This window comes from Antedon bifida, chromosome 7, assembly GCF_963402885.1.
Source record: "Antedon bifida chromosome 7, ecAntBifi1.1, whole genome shotgun sequence".
In the NCBI taxonomy this organism is placed as follows: Eukaryota; Metazoa; Echinodermata; class Crinoidea; order Comatulida; family Antedonidae; genus Antedon; species Antedon bifida.
In genome coordinates this window covers 20,360,561-20,385,719 of record NC_136232.1, presented here as the reverse complement: position 1 = coordinate 20,385,719, position 25,159 = coordinate 20,360,561, and the positions used below count along the sequence as shown (strand labels likewise).

General features: G+C 32.4%; 2 protein-coding genes across 2 annotated transcripts in view; one reads left to right on the top strand and one right to left on the bottom strand.

Moving 5' to 3' along the window:
• LOC144848551 (protein FAM162B-like) overlaps window positions 1-25,159 on the top strand; it is a 153,716-nt gene extending 128,557 nt beyond the window's left edge. The window contains exons 2-4 of the mRNA XM_078705358.1: window positions 23,888-24,246; window positions 24,420-24,528; window positions 24,774-25,159. Coding sequence (XP_078561484.1) covers window positions 23,985-24,246; window positions 24,420-24,528; window positions 24,774-24,972 — 570 coding nt within the window. The 5' untranslated portion in view covers window positions 23,888-23,984 and the 3' untranslated portion in view covers window positions 24,973-25,159. The remainder of the gene's footprint in view (window positions 1-23,887; window positions 24,247-24,419; window positions 24,529-24,773) is intronic.
• On the bottom strand, window positions 590-23,514 carry LOC144848472 (transforming growth factor-beta receptor-associated protein 1-like). Its single transcript, XM_078705230.1, has 20 exons — window positions 23,452-23,514; window positions 22,542-22,638; window positions 22,241-22,293; window positions 21,881-21,974; window positions 21,396-21,524; window positions 20,729-20,890; window positions 19,669-19,803; window positions 19,141-19,301; window positions 18,446-18,578; window positions 18,172-18,267; window positions 17,572-17,676; window positions 16,796-16,987; window positions 16,033-16,226; window positions 15,035-15,103; window positions 14,667-14,739; window positions 13,682-13,816; window positions 7,199-7,411; window positions 4,558-4,718; window positions 2,399-2,471; window positions 590-2,010 (listed from the first exon to the last, which is right to left on the bottom strand). Exons 2-20 carry the CDS (start codon window positions 22,614-22,616, stop codon window positions 1,678-1,680), a joined length of 2,586 nt encoding a protein of 861 aa, XP_078561356.1. The 5' UTR covers window positions 22,617-22,638; window positions 23,452-23,514; the 3' UTR covers window positions 590-1,677.

Below are 25,159 nucleotides of genomic sequence, written 5' to 3'. Positions count from 1 at the left end.
TAAATTGACCAATCACGCCACGATGGAACATCTGAACTGTTACTTGTGATTGGTCAACTCACTTGCGTTGCGTCCAAGCTTAAAGATATTGTCCCCCAAAAACATAAAAACTAAGATTAATCAAATCAGACTTTTAATAGGCCATTTTTGCAATTAGTAAAGTTATTCACTTCTGTAGAAAAAAAAACATTTCACTTGTAAACAGACAAAACAACCTTAATTTAACAACAAAATCATTAATATAAGTATTTTTTGCTTTAAATTACATTTTTTCAAGTAAATCAATTTTTATTCAATCCAGTTTTTGGTCAAAGTGAATAACTATTATGTGACATTAAAATGGCATATTAAAAAAAAATCAAAATTCATTCATTTCCATTAAATGCCAAACTAGAAACCAGCAGCAATAGCAAGGATTTTTGCCTCTTTTGTGGAAAAAATATCGTTTTTGTAAAAAATTCTGGCCACATGCTTGGGTAATCAAGACTATGATAGTTATTAAAGATGATGGTGGCAAACACATGATGATTTAAATGATTATGAAGATGATTACGACAATGAAAATAAACAATTAAATACACAAAATTAATTTACAGTAGAAATTTATCACCGTCATAATATGTATTAGGAATATAATGTTTATCTAAGTACATAATTTTATTCACCAAATTACAGAAATATTTCTATAAATTGACAAAAATATAGTCTGCATTCATAAAAAATAATTTTCCCCAAAATCAATAGATTGTACATCGAAACGGATAAGAATTGTAAAGGATTTGGACCCACAACCTCTTGATGCTAGGGAGAGTGTCATACCATTTGACCACAGAGCAAAATATTAAAGATTTCTCAAAAAGCGGGAACTTTCTTTCACACAATCATTTTAAATGTGCATGTTCAGATTATGTTGCAGCCGACGAGTAGAAATAAACATTCATTGGATGAGATGTTTAGACGTTGGTTTTAATATAAGCCATAGATAATACAATTCTGTTGGATATAATTTTTTATATTATATTTTATTTATATATACTTTTCTGTGCTTTGTCATGCCCTTTGCCTTGGTTAGTCCTTGCTTAAGGTAAGCATTTGCACTAGGATTTTATTTTCTTATTTTAATGCGTTTGTACCATTTTCCTTTTTTTTATTGAATAAAAATAATCTAAATAAAATATTTAATATAAGTAGGTGGTCATATTCCAATGAAATATTAGTTGTGAAGATTAAAACATAACTTCTTAACAAATTTAAAATTCAAATAAAACAAATATATTTATATATATATATACATACGTACATATCATTTCAAAACCTGATCTGCACTGACGAGATCTAATAAGATTGAAACAGTACTATGTGCAGATTGGATATATACATACATATATATTTATGCATTACAATTCTATATCAGACATACAGTAATACCCTATTAAGTGTACACGTTTTGGACCTAATAAATAGGTTGATTTCACAGAAAATATCCCTTTAATAGGGGTGTCCCCTGAACAAGGGTGTCCCCTAAATAAGGGTTTCCTCAAGGAGGGGTCCTACTGCAGTTAGTAAAAATAATATTAACAAAACTAACAACATATATTGGTACTGCTTGTATGAACTGCTATTATGTTTTAATATTTAATAAATATATGTGTTCTTTCAATATATTATAGTTCAATATTATGACTTTTTGGTACTGAATAACTTTCCTGTAACGGGACACACGGATCGGTTTCTCGCACAATGTACGTGGGTGATTGTACCGTTCGGATAACGCACAAACGAGGCATCCACAAAAGCCTGATTGCACACTTTACATACTCGATCGTCGCCAACGAATATCGGATGTTTATTTTCGGCGCACAGGACCGATTTTAAGTTTAGGTTCTCGCCACGGGCCAGCATTCTTTGCACTTTGGTGGTCCGACAGGAATGCATGTTGTGACGCAACGTGTGGGTTAGGAATTTGGTTACAAGACCAACAGACCAACTGTCAGGAATTATCTGTAGCACCTATTAAACATTTAAAGATTAAATTCAAAATTAAAATACATTTATAATTGTGAGATATTAGCTGCTGATATTAGAACAATGAGTTAAGTAACAAATGATTGGTTATATTAATTCTATAGAATGTAAAATATTCTTTTCATCAAACCAATGGTACAAATTACAAGATTAGATGGTAAATAGCTTTATTTCTTGACAGTTTTGCCAAAATATTTACCATCTAATCTCATAATTCGCACCATTGGTTTGATAAAAAGAATATTTTACACATTGTTAATTACAAACCAAATGAACATTTACAATCTATAGAATTTTGTTTATATGGTAATTAAAAACTGATACAATTACATTAGTATTGTCCTTATAAAATGAAATGTTGATAAAAAATTACCCGGATGTTATCAAAGTCAGCAATGTCACTGTTCAGAAGGGTAATGGCTGGCGCTATCAATGAATCTTGCTTCCTAAACACAGAAGAATATAATAATGAAACAAAAATAAGTTATAATAGTCAGCCATTGTTCATTTGTTATAAATTCTATCTTCTTACAGTACAAATCAATTAGAAATACACCCTTACTGAAACAAACAAGGGCCAATACATGTTTTAACACTTGGCGTACCCCTATTCAGGGGACACCATTTCTAAGGGGACACTTTGTTTGGTAACAAATTTGTCCCCTTAAAGATGTATAGTCCCCCAAAAACATGAAAAATAAAGATTAATTAAATCAGACTTTGTATAGATTATTTTGTAGTTTTTATAAAGTTAATCCCTTCTGTAAAAAAAAACAAAAATGTTTTCTCATACAAAATGACAAAATATATGGTCAATTCCAACCAAAACCTCATTGGCTGCCAGCCAATTTGACTATTTTTTGCTTTATAAAATTACAGTTTTTTCAGATAAATAATTTTTTTTTTCGACTCAATTTTTGGATAACTATTATGTGACATTTAAAATGGCATATTCAACAAAAACAATTAAAAACATTACTTTTCAGGAGGACAATACATCTTTAATGGTTCTACTACAGGTTCTACTATATGTTCTACTTAAAGAGGGGTCATTTACTATGCTGCATCATTAATTTGACATTGGTATGATCAATACAGTCGCATATTATTGATGATGTTCAATAACAAATGAAGTTTAATTAAATTTATTGAAAGATCTAGCAATGTTATTCTAAGAATGTTTTTCTAATTATCCCAGAATCTAGTGCAATGTTCACTAAATAAGGAAGAGTGTTAGACATATCGATCAACGATGATACACATGTTATATTCATATGTATTCATCCAGGCGTGAATCTTTGTGAGCACATTATGTAATTGTATTGATTATAGCATTCTTTCTATAAATCAATAAGTTTCAACTTCCGGAGTGTTGTAAGAGTGTCAGACATTTCGATCAACAATGACAGACATAGGCTATATTCACAAATATTAGACGCAAGTTATATAACCGAGCGGTTAAGGCATCTAAAGAGCCAACAACATCGGCAAGGGTTCGAGGCCAACTCGCTTCTAGTTCTGGTGGTGGAACAAGTCTTCTCGGATAAGGACTATAAACCGTAGGTCCAGTGTACACAGTTATAACCCAGTTCATTATTCGATAAGAGTAGGGAGTTACCCCAGTGGTACTGGTTCACAAAATAGCCCCTGTATCAGGGGGATTACCACCTATCTGATAGGATAGTGGGTGGTAATCCTTGGCCACATTGCCTAAAGACATAAAATAAAATAAATACAAATTCATTCAGGTGTGAATCTTTGTTACCACATTATGTAATTGCATTTTTTTGCTTTCTATAAATCAATAAGTTTCAACTTCAGGTTGAACTTAATTATTAAGAACTTAATTATTCAAGAAATTAAAAAAGTGTTAACAATTGGAAACTAGAATTTGTGTTCAGGATGAATTTAAATAAATTAATACTGTACATGAACCAACTCTATTTATGGGGAAAATAGAAAAAGTTTGAGTTATTATAAAACATCTGGTTTAGGGTTAGGTAGTGCTGGCAAATAAATACTGCTGTAGCTAAGTAAAAATTTGCACTGAAAATGGTGGTTAACTCATGGTTCAAATCTTGGCGGCTCAGTACCACCAACTGAGTCTCAAAAAATGACTAAAGCTCTGTCTACACTATCAAACTTTATGTGACAAAAAAATGTGATGTGGCCATATATGGACATGATGATCACTACCATATTTGGGTACAGCACACTTTCGATAGTGTAAACAGAGCTTTAGTTTTTATAAAGAAGTAGAATTTAGAATTTAAAAATTAAACTTACAATTAAAAAGTGAGCAATCTGTAATTATTATTACATAAGTGAAATACCTAATATTAAAGGAAAATAATTCACTTAAGTGTGATTGGTGAATACAGTGGCCGAATTCACCAATCACACTTAAGTGTTTCACTTAAATTGTATTAACTTAGATAGGAGATTTTTTTAATTTTAAGGGTAAGTGTTTCCCTTAGGTGTGAATGGTGAATACGGCCACTGGTGTTTAGTTACAGTACTACTTGTACCTACCCTTCCAATGGGTCTAAGTAGACGCCGAGGAGGATCTGGAAAAGTCTTCGTCTGTATGTCCTGTCACGCCCCAATGAGTTCACATGGCAGTAGTTCTCAGCAGATCCGTAGTCCTGCAGTTTATACACCAGAATTCGTAGTGCTTTATCGTGTTCTTCCAACTATAAAACAGTAACACCATAAAAATTTATAATTTTATTATGAACTTCAAGATGTATTGTCCCTCAAAAACACGAAAAAAATAGGCCATTTTGCAGTTTAATAAAGTTATTCACTTCTGTAAAAAAAAAAACAAACAATTAAAGCATTTTTGCTTTAAATTACATTATTTTCGGGTAAATAATTTTTTTTTCGATCCACTTTTTGGTCAAAGTGAATAACTATTATGTGACATTGAAATGGCATATTCAAACAAAAAAAATGTTTTAAAATATTCTTTATGGGGGACAATATATTGTACCCCTAAAAAATACATTTTTTTATATTTTGTTGTTGAATATGACATTTAAATTTGACATAATAGTTATCCACTTTGACAAAATAATGGAATGAAAAAACAAGTCAAATTGTCTGTCAGGCAATGGGGTTTTGGTTAAAAGTTTATAAAGTGAAATCATTATTCTTGTTCATTTTTTAAAACTTTATTAAAATGGCCTATTGAAAGTCTGATTGTATTAATCTTAATTTTTCATGTTTTTGGGGGACAATACATCTTTAAGAAAGAAACTACCCAACAAAGTTGTCAATAATTGGTCCATGATGCCAACCTTGGCCAATTCGTGTTTATATGCATGTAAGGCGGCGTTTATTTGAGGAAATAAATAAACGCCACCAGGCTTTTAATCGCGAGGGAGTTAAATCCAAATTATGTTATATGGGATGGGTTGGCGTTTATTCATAGTGAGGCATTAACCAAATAAATACGGTATATATCATTTTATTGATCACATAAAGAAAAAGGAATATAAGACAAACGGATTGGAATTCCATATCTAAAAACAAAATAGTTTTAACACAATCATCTATTAGAGTCATGGTGTCTCTACGACCGGAATTAAAACAAGACAAATAAAATTAATCAATGGTATGGCTACTACAAAAGTATCCCTTTCACCGGACATGACAACAACTTGTTTCCACGGTAATTATTGATCAAATTAATAAATAATTCTAAGTGTATTCTTTTCATTAAAAACTAATTTGGAATTTACAGATGAATTGATGAATTAATGGTTGTTTTTCCGTCTTATATACTGGATCAATAATCTCAATTGAATATTAATTATCGGACTTGGTAAGATTCACTGCTAGAATAAAAAGGTTTCTGACGATAAATGATGACGGCAGCATTGATAAAGATGTTGCATAACACTAAAATGACGACAGTTGAATTTATTGATGTGTAAAAGCAGTAAAAAGATTACGACTTGAAAAATAAATAATTGTAGTATTTCTATAATATGAGCACAATGATACTGTACTATGAGATTAACTTCTGTTTTATATACTTCTTCGTTTATATTTGACTGCACCACAGTTTATAAGAGTATCAAATAAATAACTAAATAACACAAATATATCATAAAACAAATAGTATTGCTGATGTACTTGTTAATTGCAGATGAATGAGATGATGATTTTAAAGATAATGATGATAAGCAGGATAATGATGATGAAGAAGATAATCAGGATAATGATGATGATGATGATGAAAATAATCAGGATAATGATGATGATGAAGATAATCAGGATGAAGAAGATAATCAGGATAAAGAAGATAATCAGGATGATGAGGATAATCAGGATGATGATGATAATCAGGATGAAGAAGATAATCAGGATGAAGAAGATAATCAGGATGATGATGATGAAGATGATAATCAGGATGATAATGATGAAGAAGATAATCAGGATGATGAAGATAATCAGGATGATGATGATGAAGATAATCAGGATGATGATGATGAAGATAATCAGGATGAAGAAGATAATCAGGATAAAGAAGATAATCAGGATGATGAGGATAATCAGGATGATGATGATAATCAGGATGAAGAAGATAATCAGGATGAAGAAGATAATCAGGATGATGATGATGAAGATGATAATCAGGATGATAATGATGATAATCAGGATGAAGATGAAGATAATCAGGATGATGATGATGATGATGATGAAGTGGAGTTGTGGCTTGGTGGTTATGATTCTTGGCTACCACTCTAAGGGTCCTGGGTTCAAGTCCCGTCACATGTCAGGATTTTTTCTAAGGACCAAATTACTCCACTCCCAAAGACTTGTAATAAGACTTTGTTTATGTAGAGCATCTTGTGTATATGTTTGTCTTGTGAACCTCTGAGGGTCCCTAATGATCAGCAATAGCTGGATGGATCACCCTCATTAAATATGGTTAAAAAAAAAAAAAAAAAAAAAAAAAAAAGATAATCAGGATGATGATGATAATGAAGAAGATAATCAGGATGATGATGAAGAAGAAAAGATAATCAGGATGAGGATGTTAATGATATATTAGGTTCAACCACATATTGGTCTAATGGTTGGCAAATATAATGTTAAAATAATATTCTGACAACAAATCTAGCATTTATTTCAACTGCAGCCCTCCCTCTATAGTACACCATACCTTGCCATAAAGAATAGCACACTCAGCATACATGTCTGTCTCCTTCACTTTGCCCAGTATAAGCTGAACTCGGTACAGGTTAGACGTCTGTAGCATGTGCCTCAACTTTGACCTTGCTAAATCCTGCTGAGTTTTTTCACTTTGGCTCTCTTTCCTTAGCTGTAGTACAGCATCTAGGTATAAAACAGCCAAATGCGTGTGGTACTTTTCTTTCTGAAATTCAAATGTATAGTAATTATGAATTAATTAATAAAAACATCTTAAATAATAATAATTCTCTCATCGTTATATATGTATGTTATGTTTATATCATTATATACATTTGTGTTTACTTTACTTGTTAACAATTTTGTTGAATAAGTATAAAAAAAATATGAAACCTTGACTCATGTGCGCATTTATTCCAATGGACAGACATTGTCCTTGTATGAGGTTTAGGTAGTTTTGCCCCGTACTCTGACTGAGCCAGGATTTGAACCTAGGAATCAATGATTGGTAACCAACCTGAGGTTCACACCCACTACAGCTCTACTATGATTTATTGTGCAGTAGGATAAAATACAGATTTTCTTCCAATTACATAGAACACTCAAAACACAAAGCATTTCTTCTCTTTGGTTAAAATTGAATTAAATTCCAGCCAACTAAAGTAAATTCTGGTCCCCAACAAAATGGTTCTTAATTAGAGGTAAACATAATAGACTACTGTCACTGTGTCAGGTTTAACAATTTCTTTATTATTTGTAATATCAGAAACCACAACAGGCAGGCAATATTCTATATACTGCACAAGGTTGCAATGCCTATAGATTGTAAAGCTGGGATTTAGCTATTATCCAGTGAACAATGCCATTTCTTTGTAATATTTTTCCAATCTTTCATAATAATGACTTGATAAGGATAGATATTCTCAACATATTATATGAAAGTTATGTTTCCTTGTCTTTTTATCTTATGTATTCTAGTTGTTTGCAGTATAAAAGTACAACATAGATTTAGCAGGGTGATGAAAGCAGTTAGAATGTTTCTCAATGGTTTTCCTAACACTAGTAACATACAGTACTTGGAACAGCAAAACTGAAATTTAACAGGTATGTAATTGTAAGTGAACAAATGTATTAGTTAGAGGTGAAGTTTATCCTAATCTTGTAATTATTCCTATCTACCTATTAGTACCAGTATTAAGTAGAATTATTGAGAATTAAATTCATTCTTAGCGGTCTCTGCTATTTATTTCAGTCTCTACTTGCACATCTTATTCCAACCTATGTTAATGCATTATGCTTGTTTCAATTCAAATTGTTCTTTATTTTCCACAACACACATTATACATGTAATTATGGAGGATGCACATTTATTTATCGCTGCCTTTTTTCACTGTCTTCCTATGGAATTGTTAGCCTATTTTTATCTACGTCAGGAAACTTCAATTACTTATACATACATACATTCAACTTTATTCGCATATATAATACGTATTCACCTTTTCAACTTGTATTTTTCTTAATTTTATAGCATTTTTATTTATATTGTTAAGCACATTGAGGCTTTAGCATGTTACATTATAAAAGCTTAATTCTTATTTAGTCTTAATTTGTAGCTGGGTTCATTCCAAAAGGTCTAATAATGTACTGTACACTGAATAAGTCTTTGTGTATAGTGTAAAGGTTACTACTGCCCTAAAACATTATTATAAGACTCCAATTAAAAAGAAATTTCAGGCAGGTTAAACTGTAACGAGGATAACAGGTTGTGCTACCCTGATTTCAGTTAACATGTGGGCCTAAACAAGCTGTTCTTGATGCCTTGATTTATTATACTAGCTAGCACCACCAGTTGAAAACTGCATGGGTTTTACTAGCCTAGGAAATTACAAATAATTAAACTTTTCCACTGATTTACAAGGACATAAAAGTTAATTAACACCAAAAGGTCCACTAATCAAATTCAACTACTGTACTTGCACAAAGCAATCAAATACACGCCAGTGTGGTATTATGATTCAATAACTACATTGTACAAATAAAATAACAAAGAAGAGGTTGAAACTACCAAAAAAAAAGATATACTGTCCGCCTATGTTTTTGTTGAAGATACCATTTTAATGTCACATATAGTTATTCAATTTGACCAAAAATTGGATGGAAAAAAAAAAATTACCTGAAAAAACTGTAATTTAATGCAAAGAATAGTCAAATAGGTTGAATTTAAAAATTTTATTTGTCTTTTTATAAGTGAAATAATAACTTTTTTTTTATTACAGAAGTGAATAACTTTATTAAAACTGCAAAATGGCCTATTTAAAGTTTATTAATCTTCATTTTTCATGTTTTTTGGGATAAAACATCTTTAACAAGCATGAGCCAGAATTGTTTGTATGTGTGGTTTATTTTTTTCCACAAAGGGGAAAAATACTATCTACCATTACTTTCACAAGTAAGCAAAAAGGAGGGTTTGTTCGCCCTTGATACAGGCTTGTGTAAGCCTGTGAAAAAAATTTTTTTTAATAAAAAAAATACTATACTATGACTATTTGTTATTGTAATCCTCAGAAATTATGACTAGCTTTATTGTTTAAATCAGACATTTATTTAGTTGATAAAACCTTACAAATTTATTGTTGCCACTTTCTGTTGTTAAGGCAACACCATATTCTGCATTTATAGAACACACAAATATGAAACATATTTTATATATTTTTGTTTTAAAAAAGATAGTCTAAATATTATATATAATATAATATTTCTGTTTTAAAAGATACTGTAATCCCAATTTTTTCTATTCATTATTCATTTATTCCTAATTAAAAACAATCGACATTTAAAATCTTTTGTTCACAAACGCAATAAAAAATACACAAAGAAAACCATATCAAAAGAATAGGTCTTTTATATCAGCATGTGATAATTAATATTAAACTAGCCGTATCCATTTACTGTACAAGTGTATATACAAAATGTTCAAGTTGATCTGGTTAGCAAAGTAGCAGGCACTCTTGAACGCCAGTATGGCTTGTGGATTGACGACGTATGAGGGTATATTCAGAGAGTATGCCTCTGGTTAAAAGTAATAAACATCCATACAACCTTGGTTGATTATTAACTTGTTGGGTTCTGCATTTACAATAAAACTGCTGAAATTTTAGCTGAAATTACATTTCTTTGGTGAATTTCACTTTGGAAGATCAGGGACCACAGAGAAGAATTTATTGTTCGGTAAGTAAGTTTCTTTTTAAGAATATTATGCTTCTTTTTATGTGAGGTACATGCAACTCTATTCACCATAAAACTTTAAAAATGCATTTTATGAAATTTAATGACCTGGATAATAAGGAAACTTAATTTGTTTAAAACACATTCTGGCAATTATATATAAAAGGTATCTGTAATTAAGTCTAATTTTGGTTTTAAAATTGTGTTATTATCATTGTATTTAATTTTCTTTATATTGTATAATATATTAATATAATATATAGGTTTGTATAAATGAAAAAAAACAAAAAACTGTTTGATGACGCTAACAGTTCAAAATTCAAGAGATCTTGTATTTACCATCAGCAAAATTTGTAAATTTGTTTGAGGATATCCCAGCGCAAAGAGCTCTATCCGAATCAGAAACTATAAGAAAAGTCAATAGACCAAGAGGACGACCCAAAACCACATGGATAACAATTATAGAAAATGATACGAAAAGAAAAATAAATAAGTCTATGCGCTTTGGCCAATAATTGGAGAAGTCTTATTATGTGCGTTACGTCGCAAGATGTTCAACGTTCGTGACGATGATTTGGGGGAATTTCTTCATAGTAGTCAATATGTTTTTTCTATCACAGATTTTCTATTCTTCACAATTTACGCATAGTTATTTCAATTGCGTGTTTTAAAGTTTTTCTCAAGGAAACAAAGGGGAAAAATGAGGAAATTATGCTGTTCTTGGTTAGCAATCAGCACATGGGTGTCACAAGACATTGTCCAATATGGAGGGCAAGGAAATAACTAACAACATTTCTTGGCTTTCTTATTGGTCAATGTCTTCATGACATGAAACAACTAACACTAATGTGTTTGATGTATTAATGTTTAACTTGGGATAGAGAGCTAACTGCAGTACATCATGCCCAAAGGGTAATGAGAGGTAAGGTCAAGAATAGAAGGCTGCAAAATGTGAGAAGGAGCTCACTATAAGAGCACTACTGAATTGAGGGTTACTACAATACTGAATTGAGGGTTACTACAATACTGAATTGAGGGTTACTACAATACTGAATTGAGGGCTACTACAATACTGAATTGAGGGTTACTACAATACTGAATTGAGAACTAGTACAATACAATACAACATATGAAACAAAATATGATAACACTATTGAGGTGGAGTTCTGAAATTGAGGGCTACTACAATACTACTGAGAGCACAAGTGAGGTGAAGTTATGATATTTAGGGCTACTACATTGCTGAATTGAGACTAATAATACAACATATGAAACAACATATGAGAACACTATTGAGGTGGAGTTCTGAATTGAGGGCTACTACTATTACTACAATACTACAGAGAGTACTAGTGAGGTGGAGTCCAGAATTGAGGACATGCAGTTACATATCATATCTGCTGTACTCAAAACTGGTCACCCTCTTGCTAGTGATTTCATCATATCCAGCCAGTAAACAATAAAGATCAAATTGAGGAGCTTTATAATTCAATAGGCCCTTGGGGTATTGGATGGGTACAGTCCAATTGAGAGGATCTCCAGATGCGTTGAAATACTGGAAATCACTTGATTGGACAATACCGATGCCAATCATTACAACCAACTTTTAATACAAAAACAACCAACTTAACTTTAACAATGGGCAACAGTCTTTATTATTGAGAATACTTTGTTCTGTATGTATTGTAAATACCATAAAACCAAAAAACAAACAAAAAATAGCAGCATGGAGTTTTCTCAATTATTCCAATATGAATATCTGATCATTTATAGTTTGTTATACATGATAGAAAATTGTCAAAAGTATGTATTCAAAAACCAGTTCCTGAACCAATTACCTAAGCCACCTAACAGTAACACACCCAATGTATAATACTTTATCTATTTACCATCAATAGGACATATGACCATTGTAATGTTGATGTTTCATCATTCAATATCAAGCATTAATCATAAAAATTAAATATTAATAAAAACACCTTTCAATAATTCAGATTGAATACATTAAAACCTTTATTCGAGTTTCTAAGAACACCTCTATAAAGCTCTGTCTACACTATCAAACTTTATGTGACAAGAAAATGTGATGTCCCCATATAATATATGGACATGATGATGTCATATCACTACCATATTTAGGTCTACTACCATAATTGGGTGCATCACACTAGTTTGATAGTGCAGACAGACTTATAAGGGACTAAGGGGAAACTTTGTTAGGTCCCGAAGGTGTCCCCTTAAAGGGTTCTACTGTATGTAGTAAACAAGACATTTATGTATGTTAGTTATTAACCATAAGAGGATTAGTGATAAACATTATACCAGCAAATGTATAACAAAAATACTTCAATTCGATGTATTCCAGATGCTTGCATTATATTTTATAATAAACAAATTAGAAAAAAAGATTTAAAAGCACTATAATGCATCTATGTGTGCTAAAGGCTTTAAAAAGTGTTTTAATGAAGAATTAAATTATTTTTTGGAGGAGATCCAATATGCATTTTAAGGTTCTATTTCTAAAGCTCTGCCTACACTATCAAACTAGTTTGAGAATAAAAAGTGTAATGTGCTCAAATATGGTATTAATATGACATCATCGTGTCCATATATGGGCACATCACATTAAGTTTAATAGTGTAGACAGAGCTAAACAAAACCTTATTATCAGATTCGGAATAGAAACTACTGTAAACCGCAAAGGGTACACAAGAAATATAAAACAGAATAAATAATTTATGTGCAAGAACTTTTGGGCACATCATTTGTGAAAACTGTGCTTTATAGTGAGATATATAATTGGAAATAGTTCTTTTTGGTTCTTCCTTTATTTATATAGTGTTTATTTGAAACTTCTATTTTATAACAGTGACACACAAAATGGTGCACTTACAAAAGACATTACACACACAACAAAACAACAATAAGTATCCACTATAATAATACCCATAACCACCCCTTTCAGGCCCCACCAAAGTCTCCCCTAATAGGGATGTCCTCTGAATAAGGCTTGTATTATTAAAATATATACAGTATAACCCTCCTTTGAGACACCTCTATTCAGGAGACAACCCTATTATGGGGACATTATCCTATGACATGAATGAGGAGAAATATATGCATTAACACCACAGCCAACCCCTATTCAGGAGACACATATCACTTTGTTTGGTCCAGTCCAGTATTCCATTATTCCCTCATTCAATTCATCAAAAAGTGTCCCCTTAATACTGTATATACAATATTAGACATTTTGATTATGTCGTCTTACCTCTAACTTTTTGGTGAAGACTAGAAATTCTAAATATCTTATGATAGCTTTAGGATAGGAACTGAGGAATGCTATGACATCATCTGGACGAAGACGCTCACTTGATGTCTCTGTTGCTGGCCGTTCTGTAAAAATCTGTATCAAAGAAAATGAATAAACTGAATATCATTACACAGTTTTTAGAAACAATCTTAACACTACCTCACTTTTGTTAATTCTTTTTACATATTGGTAAAGTAAAGACCAATTTACACAGATGAGCAGTAACGGGAAACCATGTAGAGGCAACACAGAATCTGTACCTATCCAGAGCAGGTTTCCGCTCGCCGTTTTGTCTAAATGGTTAGAAATAACATAGACTCTATATTTTTGTTTTCTGCTTACAGTTACTGCTAACCGTTACAACTTGTCTGTGAAAATTGGCCTTAAAGAAATAACATAGATTTTATATTTTTGTTTTCGTTACCACTCGTCTGTGAAAATTGGCCATAAGACCTTTCGGACAGAACACTTGAACATTTCTTTATAGTGTAATATTTCATTGAAAATAGTCCTGTTTAGTTGTCACTTATATATACTGTTATAGGATTGATCTGAAACAATACTTTTATAAGTAGAGACCTTTCGATTACCCGAGTACAGCAAGAAGGAAAACCCAAACTCTTATTGTCCTCTTTATGCTAGTTGTTTCTTGAAAGTAGGCCAAGTTTAGGTTGTATTCAGTCTACCCCTTAGTTACATTACAGGGATTTCTTCCCTGCCAACATAGTTCTTAAGCTCTATCTACACTATCAAACTGTATGTGACAACAACATGTGATGTGCCCATATATGGACATGATGATGTCATATCACTACCATATTTGGACACATCACACAAACTAGTTTGATAGTGTAGACAGAGCTTTTGGGAGAGACACACATTCATCCACCAACCTCAAGGCTTACGAGTACATTACATAAAAATGATCAGATTTCTAATTTACCATAACAGCCTTTTCTTGGTCCTTGCGTAACGCCCAGTCTATATGCCGCCAAAGTAAATCATGCTCACTTAATCTATATAGTAAATTAAATTAACAAATACTCATAAATTATGAATTAAGTTTGAGGTTTTATGATTCTCTTCCCTACCAGGTCTTATTACAGTGTTAAAATGATTTTATAATTCCAAAAAAAGTAACTAACTTATTTTTCATATTGTTTATCTATTTGTCTGTATTTATCTATTTGTCTGTATTTATCTATTTGTCTGTATTTATCTATTTGTCTGTATTTATTTTTTTTTATTACAAACTTGCTAACTAACTTTGAAATGATATTAGGCAAAGAAGATATTAACATTTTAACTTACACAGACAGAAAATTAAAAACAAATTCAAAACCTGGAAAACTATCATCTTGTAAAACTCCATCAGACAACCTAAAATATGAAAGAAAATAAATTATCAAAATGTGAATCCAAACAATCATTGCAATAAATCTTTTATTTAGTTTAATAATTCTCTCATTTTAAAAATAGCAATATTAATCAATCAAGAAAAATGTTCACAAACTATGGGTACTTGTGTTTTTATAATAAATCTACAGGATAAAACAACACCCCAGCCTTCTATAGCACCAAATGAATATATTCATAACATCAGAAAATAGCCAATCCAACATACATTAGAACCTCTATTTAGGAGACACCCTTATAAAGGGGAAATATATGTATTAACAGCCAATAGGGAGGTTTCGCAACCTTACGAATACGATAACGAAAACGGATACGTCATACATTTGTGAAACTTTTGAGCTGATCCCCATTTCATATTCGTAAAGCGTATTCGTGTTGACGAATATCACCAGTCATATTCGTAACTACAAAACGAGTATAGTTTTTGATCTATTTCGCACATTTTGCATTTGAATCAGGAATGATTCATGATTATAATATAATTATAGATTTATTGAAAGTAATTTAATAAAGTAATTTACTAAAATGCCAAGTCAATTTTGATAAATAGCAGTTTTTAAAGTCATCACTCGCTTTGATGTTACGCTAGGCCTAGGCAGCCAAGCACCAAGCAACACGTACCTGCGCTTCGCTCAAATTTACCGCAGTCATATTTTGGACGCGCCTCAATATTTCGTTGCCATGCGAAACAGATTTTTTTATGGCTTACGAAAACGAATATGTGTGCGTGACGTATCCGTTTTCGTTATCGTATTCGTAAGATTGCGAAACCTCTCTAATACCTTATTCAGGGTACACCTCTACGCTTTGTTGGGTCCTGAATGTGTCCCCTTAATAGAGGGTCTACTGCATTTTAAAATAAGCATTCAATGGCAATACAGTGAACTACTTACTTGACCCAAATTTGAAGAGCGCTTTCGTTATCGCCGTGTAAACGACTGAGTGTGGCGAGGGCGTGGTGACAGTCGTTCTTCTCTAATATCTTAAAGCTATCCTCAAGTTTACACGCATTCTCTGTTGATACTAACTTTTGTAATTTAACTAAGTTGCATTCTGCGTACAGTTTCAAAAGCGTAGTATCAACATCCTGTGAGAAAAAAATATATTTGAAATCAGGAAATTTTGTATACAATCTTGTATATAAAAACTGTTAGAAAAAAAGAGAAAACAGAAAAAATTGTACTATTTAATAATATAACACTGAAGAGTAAGTGACTAGTAAACAAATAATGAATGTTTATGAGTGCGATGGTACAAATAATTTCATGAGGTAAAGGATGAAATTCTATTTTCACGAGGCGAAGCCAGATTAAAAATAGAATTTCATATTTCACCGAATGGAATTATTTGTACCATCGCATGAATATAAAAATATTTATTATTGTTTTATATAACATCTAAGTAGATTCTTGTCATTGCTATTGTTCTGATCTTGTTGTTGTAAAGGAGAGGTCACGGTGCTGCTATTGGATTTAATGCAGATTATTTTTACTGAGATTGTTTTTTGTATACGAAAAATTAATGATCATTAAATAGTATGTACTATTGCACGCCATGTGACCCACAATGGTCCAATCAAATGACAGGAATTTATTTAGGTGTTATATAATAATAAATAACTCACAACATGACCAATACTAAGGAAAAAGCACTCACCTCTTTCATATCAATGGCAAGAGAGGTTCCCCTAATGTCTTCCAACAAGCCAATAAGAAATCGCTTACATTCATTAAGCCTAGCTTTATCACTCCGAACAATCTGTCTAATGTCGGCAAAATCATGGAGGGGTGGTTGTGCACGACTGAATTTTGTACTGCTTGGGAGAAGGTTTGGGAACAAGCTTATCAGCTGAAAAAAATAATAATAAATACAATTTACATTTGAGAGATACGCCTACATTCAAATTAACACAACAATTGGTAAAAATTTGGGATTGGGCTTAAACAGATGTAGTGCACCATTCAATATCTACAAGTCAATGTAATAATAATAAATAATAATTTAGGTATTTGTATAGCGCCAGAATCAACTAAACCGAAACCGAAGGCGCTTATATTGGATGTTAAAAAGACGCATTTTTTTTTTTTTTTTGTAGCAAAAATAATGGGTATACTTAGACAAAATTCGAACAGAATTTATTTTTTGTAGTAAATATCTGTAGTTGAAGAAATTAGGGTAATTTCCATAAAACCAAAATGGCCGCTATCTATATCAGGTACAGTCTAGGAAATCTAGAATTTAAAGTCAAACAAATTGCAAACAAAGCTTTTTTTTTAATTGTAGAGATGAAATTCAACAAAAAAATGTAAAAATATGTTTTTTTCAGTGGATAATATATCTTTAAACTATATCAGAGTTTGGCTATACCTGCATCATGATGGTATTATTGTAAAAGAAGTATTAATTCAGGAAATATATATTACATCGCTTACCTCCCTAATATCAAGTTTGCCATCCTTAAATAATTGGGATGCTTCTTCAAATTCATATTGAGCTAATTTGATAAATCCAGCTTGTTGCTGGATGCGGATATACATCTAATGAAGGCAAAAGCAAAAATGTGTTATTTCTTCTATGTACTGGGTAAATTTTAACAGTAACAAAGGGAATCTTAGGCAGTGTTTCTACAGCCAAAAATTAACCAATAAGTAACCGATAAAAATTAACCAGTAATTAACCGATAATAATTAACCGATAAACTGCCTGTGGAAACAGGGTTTAACTGATTCCACTCGAGAAAAATTAATCGATAATTATCTTATTCAAATCAGATAATTATCAGATAGATACGATAATTTTTAACCTTTGACCTGAAGGACAAATTGTTACAATGTGATTGGGCATCTGGTTATTTAATAATAACTTTATTTAACACACTTTATTGGTTAAAATATTAACCAATAATTTTGTTTTGGGTGTGGAAACACGGCCCTATACACTAATTTTTTCAGTTATCATATTATTATACATTTAATTGGAATCATGTAACCATTGAAAATGACATTTTGGGAATTGTACAATTGAAAACATACCCTTCTAAACATTTCTTTACTTAATCCTGTTTTTCTGGCATTTTTTGCAAGTGTCAATGCTTCTTCTACTCTCTTATCTGCTAACAATGCTGTAATCTGGGAAAACAAAAACAGACAGATTGAATTGTGTGGCCTTTGCCATTCTGCCTATTACGAGATTACTTTTTGTGTACTTCATGATGATTCTCGTAAAATACTAAAAGATTTTTCAAAACTTTCATTGTCTATAGCAATAAAGATTTTGTAGATAAATGTATTGAAAGACTTTTTTTACCTGTTTTTCTACTGGTAATGGTACTAACGAGTACACCTCCTTATTAGACGCAATGTATAGTTTACCATCATAATCACCAAGAATTTTACCCCCAGAAAATGGAATAGTCTGTTTCTGTTGTTGATCTAAAACACTGAAACAAAAACAAATCTAAACATTTAAAACTACTGGCTAAGGTTTTCTTTTACTACATTATCTGGTGGTACCTAGAACAAGTCTTAAATAAAGGACTTAAAACTTTAGGTCCAGTGTACACATCTGACTTGTGTGTACTCTAAATTACCCAGTTCATCTTTCGTAAGAGTAGGTGGTTACCCCGGTGTACTGGTCCATTCAGCCCCTGTTGTTATGGACAGACAAATGGGCACCATTTTGTGGTAACACTTGACACCATAAGGGAGAAGGAAGTTATTGCATGTGCCGTCCACAGCTGTGCGCAATTCAGCCCAGTTAGGCTGAAAGTCACAGGTTATTTACCCATATTTATCTTGATATATAGGACACTTGGAAAAACTTAGCAGATATCATTACCAACCATTATCAATTTAAAAGCATAGAAAAACTGTAAACCGTTCACTGATAATATAATCAATTGACGGAGATTTGAATCTGGAATCTTATGCTTACTATGCAGGTACTGTACTATTAGACCATTAATGATATATTTCATATTTCATAGCAAAAAATCTCTATACCTATGTACTGTAAGGAATTCCTCATCTAATGCAACAATATATGGAAACGCATAGCACACACCACAGACTGATTCAGACCACTTCAAAGGAGGGCGCTGTGACATCCCTGCCGACGTTACAAACATTCCCAACGCACCTGGTCCACTAAGCAGAAACTCTTCCTAGAAAATATACAGTTTGAAATTTGTGGTGATAGTAATTTAGAAGTAATAAACAGTCCATGGGTACTGTATACATTGTAAACTTCTATTAAATTAGATTTGATATATAATAATAATAATACACTATTGAAGACTATGTAAAGCTCTGTCTACACTATCAAACATTATGTGACAAAACATTTGATATACTGTACCCATAAATGGGTGCATGATGTCATATCACTACCATATTTGGGTATATCACTACCATATTTGGGCACATCACACATTTTTTTGTCAAACAAGTTTGATAGTGTAGACAGAGCTTTATTGCCATTTTAATTAATATCTATTATTATACTGTACTTTGGGAGTTGTTAAGATTTACCTTGCCTACTCTCTTTACAACAGGTTTTGAGGTCTCATGTTCATATGGAAACAGATCAGTGACTTGTAACGTGTCCGTGTCTACGAGACAGTACTCTGTTGCCATAGCGATACAAACACAGTATCGATCCATACTCTGAAATCAAGAATATATTAGAGTCTAATGATATACAAAAATCATTTACCGAGATTTCAAGTTTCTCAAAATTTGCAGCTTTTTCCTACTTTTAGAAAAGATTCCATCTCTCCGAAATTAAAATCCATCAAATATACCGTAGATGATTCACTTTCAAGATTTTGTGTACACCTTATTACATAGCCATAATTGAAAGAGTTACAACATTGCATTCACGGATTTTAGAAAGTCATGTGATACATTACCGGCCATATTTATGTCAAACTATTTCTATTAAGCATACGGAATTGAATTCTTATTATAAAAATGTATAACGTTCACAAGGCTTTAACTATCGAATTTAATATCAAAACAATCCATTTGTTTAAAGGTTTTTGTTAAAATAATAACAATGATTAAGTTATTGCAAACATGATTTTAAACAACAAAATGTAAAAACAATCCATTACAGAGAATCGCTATACAAAATAAACGTGTACGCATAGAGCGTGCATGGAGCACGCGATATTTTGGAGACTCTTCGAAAACTCTTTCAATATATGGCTCTGCCTTATTAGCTTATATAGCACCCTCTATTGAATTTTTTAAATATTTATACTGGGTGACCTCTTCAGTCAAAGACTGGTCTTCCATAGGGCCAGTAATGATCAGTGGCTGGGATGTACTAGTACACTCATCTCAAATAATGTACTAGGTTCTTTAAAGTGCAGATGTGTACACAGGCCCTACAGTTTATAGTCCTTATCCCAGAAGACTCGCTCTACCACCATAACAGAGAGCGAGCGAGTGAGGCTTGATGTGTAATGGCTACGTAATTACGGTTCCACTGTCTTAACCGCTTAGCCACTCACTATTTTGTGGTCCGCTTTATAAAGTACCCTAAATTGAATTGTTCTGTTTTTCATTCATAGTCCAGCATATTTACCATAAGAATAGGAACATCTGGTATTGTCACTTCCTTCATCATGTTCATCTTATCCTCTGTAATACTGTACAACTGAACGGACTTCTTACGAGTTGCTACACAAATCTCAATGGCAAATGGGTTACTCCCTGTTGGGTTCTCATTTACAGTAAATGATGTCACCTAAAAGAAGACAGCGAAGAATACATAAAGCCGCAAAAGTTACCCTAATCCTTTATGAAGTTAAAAACAAAATGAAGAATATTTGCGCATTTTTACGTGACTTAGTTCAGCGGACAGAATACATACGCTTGATTGAACGTCAGTAGTGTAAGGGTTAAAAATTCACTCCTGTAACATTGTGATGCGGCCGTGTGGCGCAGTTTATTGGACGTTGGAATACTGATTGCGCATTCAAATCCAACTCTCACTGCATTGCTTGTATCCTTAGGCAAGACATTTTACTTGGTGTACAAATGGGTAAGGTGAAGACACAACTTTGCGCTGATTACTAGCTGCATTACGGGAGTATGTTTTCATACATGTTTGATCCAAATAAATGATAGGGATAATAATTTAAAGCCCTTTAGAAGCATTGTGCAATAGGCGCGATATAAGAACGATTATTATTATGGTATTCAGTGCATTTTTAGTATTATGGTTTTAATTTTTTGAATATGACAATTACCCCTTTGATCTTGGCTCCTGATAAGATTGGTTCCAGATTAAACATGTTGAGTAGTGTAAGCACATTGTCGCATAAAACCAATATCCTAGTCAAGGCCGATGCAGCCTTCAACTGGGAAATAGGCTTCCTCTAAAAATCATAAAATAAATAAAATTAAATATAAAACATAAAAAGTCAACAAAATAATAAGATGTTCATATTCTCTTCACATTACAAATGCACTTAAAATGGAGGAATATTTCATTAAAAAATAGGCATGCAATATGTCCAAAATAGTGGAGCTGTAGCTTGGTGCAAGGTCCAAGTGAGACTCTTTCAACTCCACTCCCTAAGCCCCAAATGAGACTTAGTTTATAAGCACAATAAATTATAAAATAGTTTATCTATTCTGTAAGTTGGTCACTGTTGAATGCATATGAAATAACAATCAGTTAATGTAAACAAGAATGTCTCCAAAACCTGAAGTATATAAAGTTATAACTTACAACAGCCAAGTACTTGTGGGATTGCTTTTCACTTGTAAATGATATCTTGCCATTTGCTTGAACTTTTTCTTCAAGAAGAAAATGAACCACAAAGCTTGAAATAAGAAAAGGGAGTTGAGTTAAACCATTCCTTTTTTATAGTGTTACATTATATGTTGTAGCTTGGTGGTTAACATGCTTGCCTTCCAATCCCAGGGTCCAGGGTTCAATCTTGACCTAGTGCAGGGTTGTGACTCATAACTCTTTTTCACTCCAGTCCCTAAGCCTCAAATGAGATTTAGTATATAAGCACGATAAATTAATAAAATAGATTATCCATTTTTATTTAGTTTGGAAAATAGTATCTCATTATTAGCTTACCAATCACTTGTTCCAATGTAAAGATTTTTCCCACAGCATTCAATACATTCAATCTGCAATAAAAATATTTAAACATAAGTTTTACATAACAGTAAAAAGCATAGGCCTAGATTTACAGTAAGTATTCAAATGTAGATCATTTTTTTCATCAATTTTAATAATAGGTAAAACGTATAAAATTTAAATTTTCAAGAACTTCTTAACAGGTAAAAATTCAATACATTAAAACCATTTTTTTTAGGTTTTCTTAAATTTTGTTTCATTTAAAAGTAAATATATTATTAAACTACAATAATCATACCGATGTTTTAGCTTTATCTCCCAGCAGTTGTAACCTTTCGATCGCTGGTACAAGTTCAAACGCTTTAACACTCATTGTTTGTTGAGTTTACTTTCACCTATATTAAGAATAAAGAGGCATAATGGTTAAAATGGAATTAGCATGGATGATCAACTGTGTATGTCATTATTATTATCCAGAGAGTAAGCGGCCCCCAGAGTATGAGCAGCCCTAATGCTGCCAAGCATTGGAGGACTGCCTTTTTCCTTCCTGTGAATTCGCACCTAACTTACTTGACATAAGTAAGACATGGCCACTCATGATTTTAAATTGGTTAAGTTCGAGAGAGATCGGGCATGCGAAATTGCATAGCACCAACGATTGACTGGGAGTCTAAAATAATGTAACATTTTGGTTCTGTCGACCTTCCCAATAGAATCATTCAGCCCACTTTGGTCAGGTCGAAACATCCAACTTTTATTTAGATAAAAAATAATAAAGAATAGGCCTAGGCCTAAATAAAATATTTCAAAATGTTATTATAAATTCTAAAATTCAATAAAAAAAAATATTTATTTGTAGGATAGGCCTATAAATTATAAGGTCAAGGCACACATGAGATGTATTAACCCAACACGATTGGATGGGCCGAAACGTCCGTCCTCACTGGACCGAAAAGTCCCTGGCCGAATCGTCCTGCTACCCACAATCGCAACCAATACTAGGGTGGCTAGGGCCATACTACCTAGGCTGGGCCTATAAAAAAAAACCAGGCCTAGCTAGGCCTAGGCCTAGGCTATTACTACGGGCCAAGACTACACATAATAAATAAGTACTGTATAATGATATACGACTTTATAAACATTAATAGCCTGGTTTTAAAAAGGTTCTATATTCTCATCATATGATTCAGTATGAACTGTAAAATTACCTCAAAATAAACATTGAAAAAAGTCGACTCAATCCACAGTACCTCTCCACACAGAAGATATACTAGCCGTCCGTCAAATAAAAATCTCGACACAAATCAATCTAGTAGTATGGCACGTCATTAGTGTCTTCAATCTATTCAAAATCTGCAATCCTTAATGTTCTCCATTATTTATGGTGGTGTGTCGATTTTAACGATTTCGCAAGTTTGCGGAATGCTAAATCAAACTCTAGGCCTATAAATGTTTATCTATTTTATATCCCCACCATACTCTATACTTGAAGTTGAAAATGCCACTCAGGTTTTTATTGACAAAGGTATCGATACGTGTACGTGTGCGAGAGGAGAAATTAAAAGACATCGATGGCGTTCCATAGTCTAAACAAAAATTTGTTTCCGGAGTCTAGTCGAGTCTAGTCGCGAGACGGATATCCAGGGGCCTACGTGCATGTTTTCATGTTGTATTGGTAATAGTGGTACATTAGTTTATATCTTGTAAGCTTAAATATTTGTTGCTCATTATTGATTTGAACATGATGTTTCGTGGAATAGTAAATATTAGCCGATTAGGCTTCAGAACTGTTAGGATTGGTCAGCCCATGTTAGAAGGTGGAAGAGGCATATGTTTATCACCGGCGGCGTTGCCGTTCGGGTCATCACCAGCAGGATTGTCAACGAGATGTAGGCAACCCACAATGAGCCTAGCTTCAGCTAGAAAACTATGTACAAAAAGTGAAAAGGATGTTGATAAAGTAAAGGAAAATGAAGTTGCCTCTGATGATGGTAAGAACCCGAGTAAGTACACTATAAGTTGTCTTTATGTTTGCAAGTGGTAAATAAATTGCACAGTCATTGGATTGTTATTGATTTAAAAATCCTATTAGTATCATTATTCATAATCATATAGCAATGTATTGCACTACCTACAGTTAACGTTTACAAATTGAAACCGTTAACTTTTTTGTTAGTTTTAGAAGGTTTCCATTTACGAGCAACAAGGCCGAACAAAGTGGATCGTTGGATATTGGTATTTATGGGACGCTACAAGTCTGATCAAGATATTCCGGATTTTGTATCGTAAGGTTTTTTCAACATTCAATATTTTTAAAATTCTAATTCCATATTCAAAAATAAAATGCATATCATCAGTAGGATTCAATTTTTCAACATCACAATGTGATGTGCCCATATATGGATGATGATGTCATATCACTACCATATTAAGGAATATCACTACCATATTTGGGCACATCACACTTTTTTTTTGATAGTGTAGACAGATCTTAAAACACTAATAACATTTGTCTTTTCTTTTATTTCAGAGACACCATTATCAATAGCACAAAGAATAAATTCAGAATAATAGTAAATATTGGCATGGGTGTTTTTGCGCTTCTTGGTGGTGTAGTAATGATTTACATCGGACGCAAACGAATGCAAGCTGGAGAGAGCATCTCAGGAATGAACATAGAACGGCATAAAGCGTTCTACGATAAACAAAAAACGAGTGAAAACAGATGATTATAAGAATATATAACGCTAATTTCAAATGCAGTTGTTACAACTTGTGCGAAAACCATTTAAAATGAATAGAATGTAGGCAGTTTGTTTTAACATTATCTTTAAACATTTACACCTTAGCTCTTCATGCAGATATGTTGTATTAGTATTACAATGAATGAAAAATATAATATAATTTTGCAGTGAA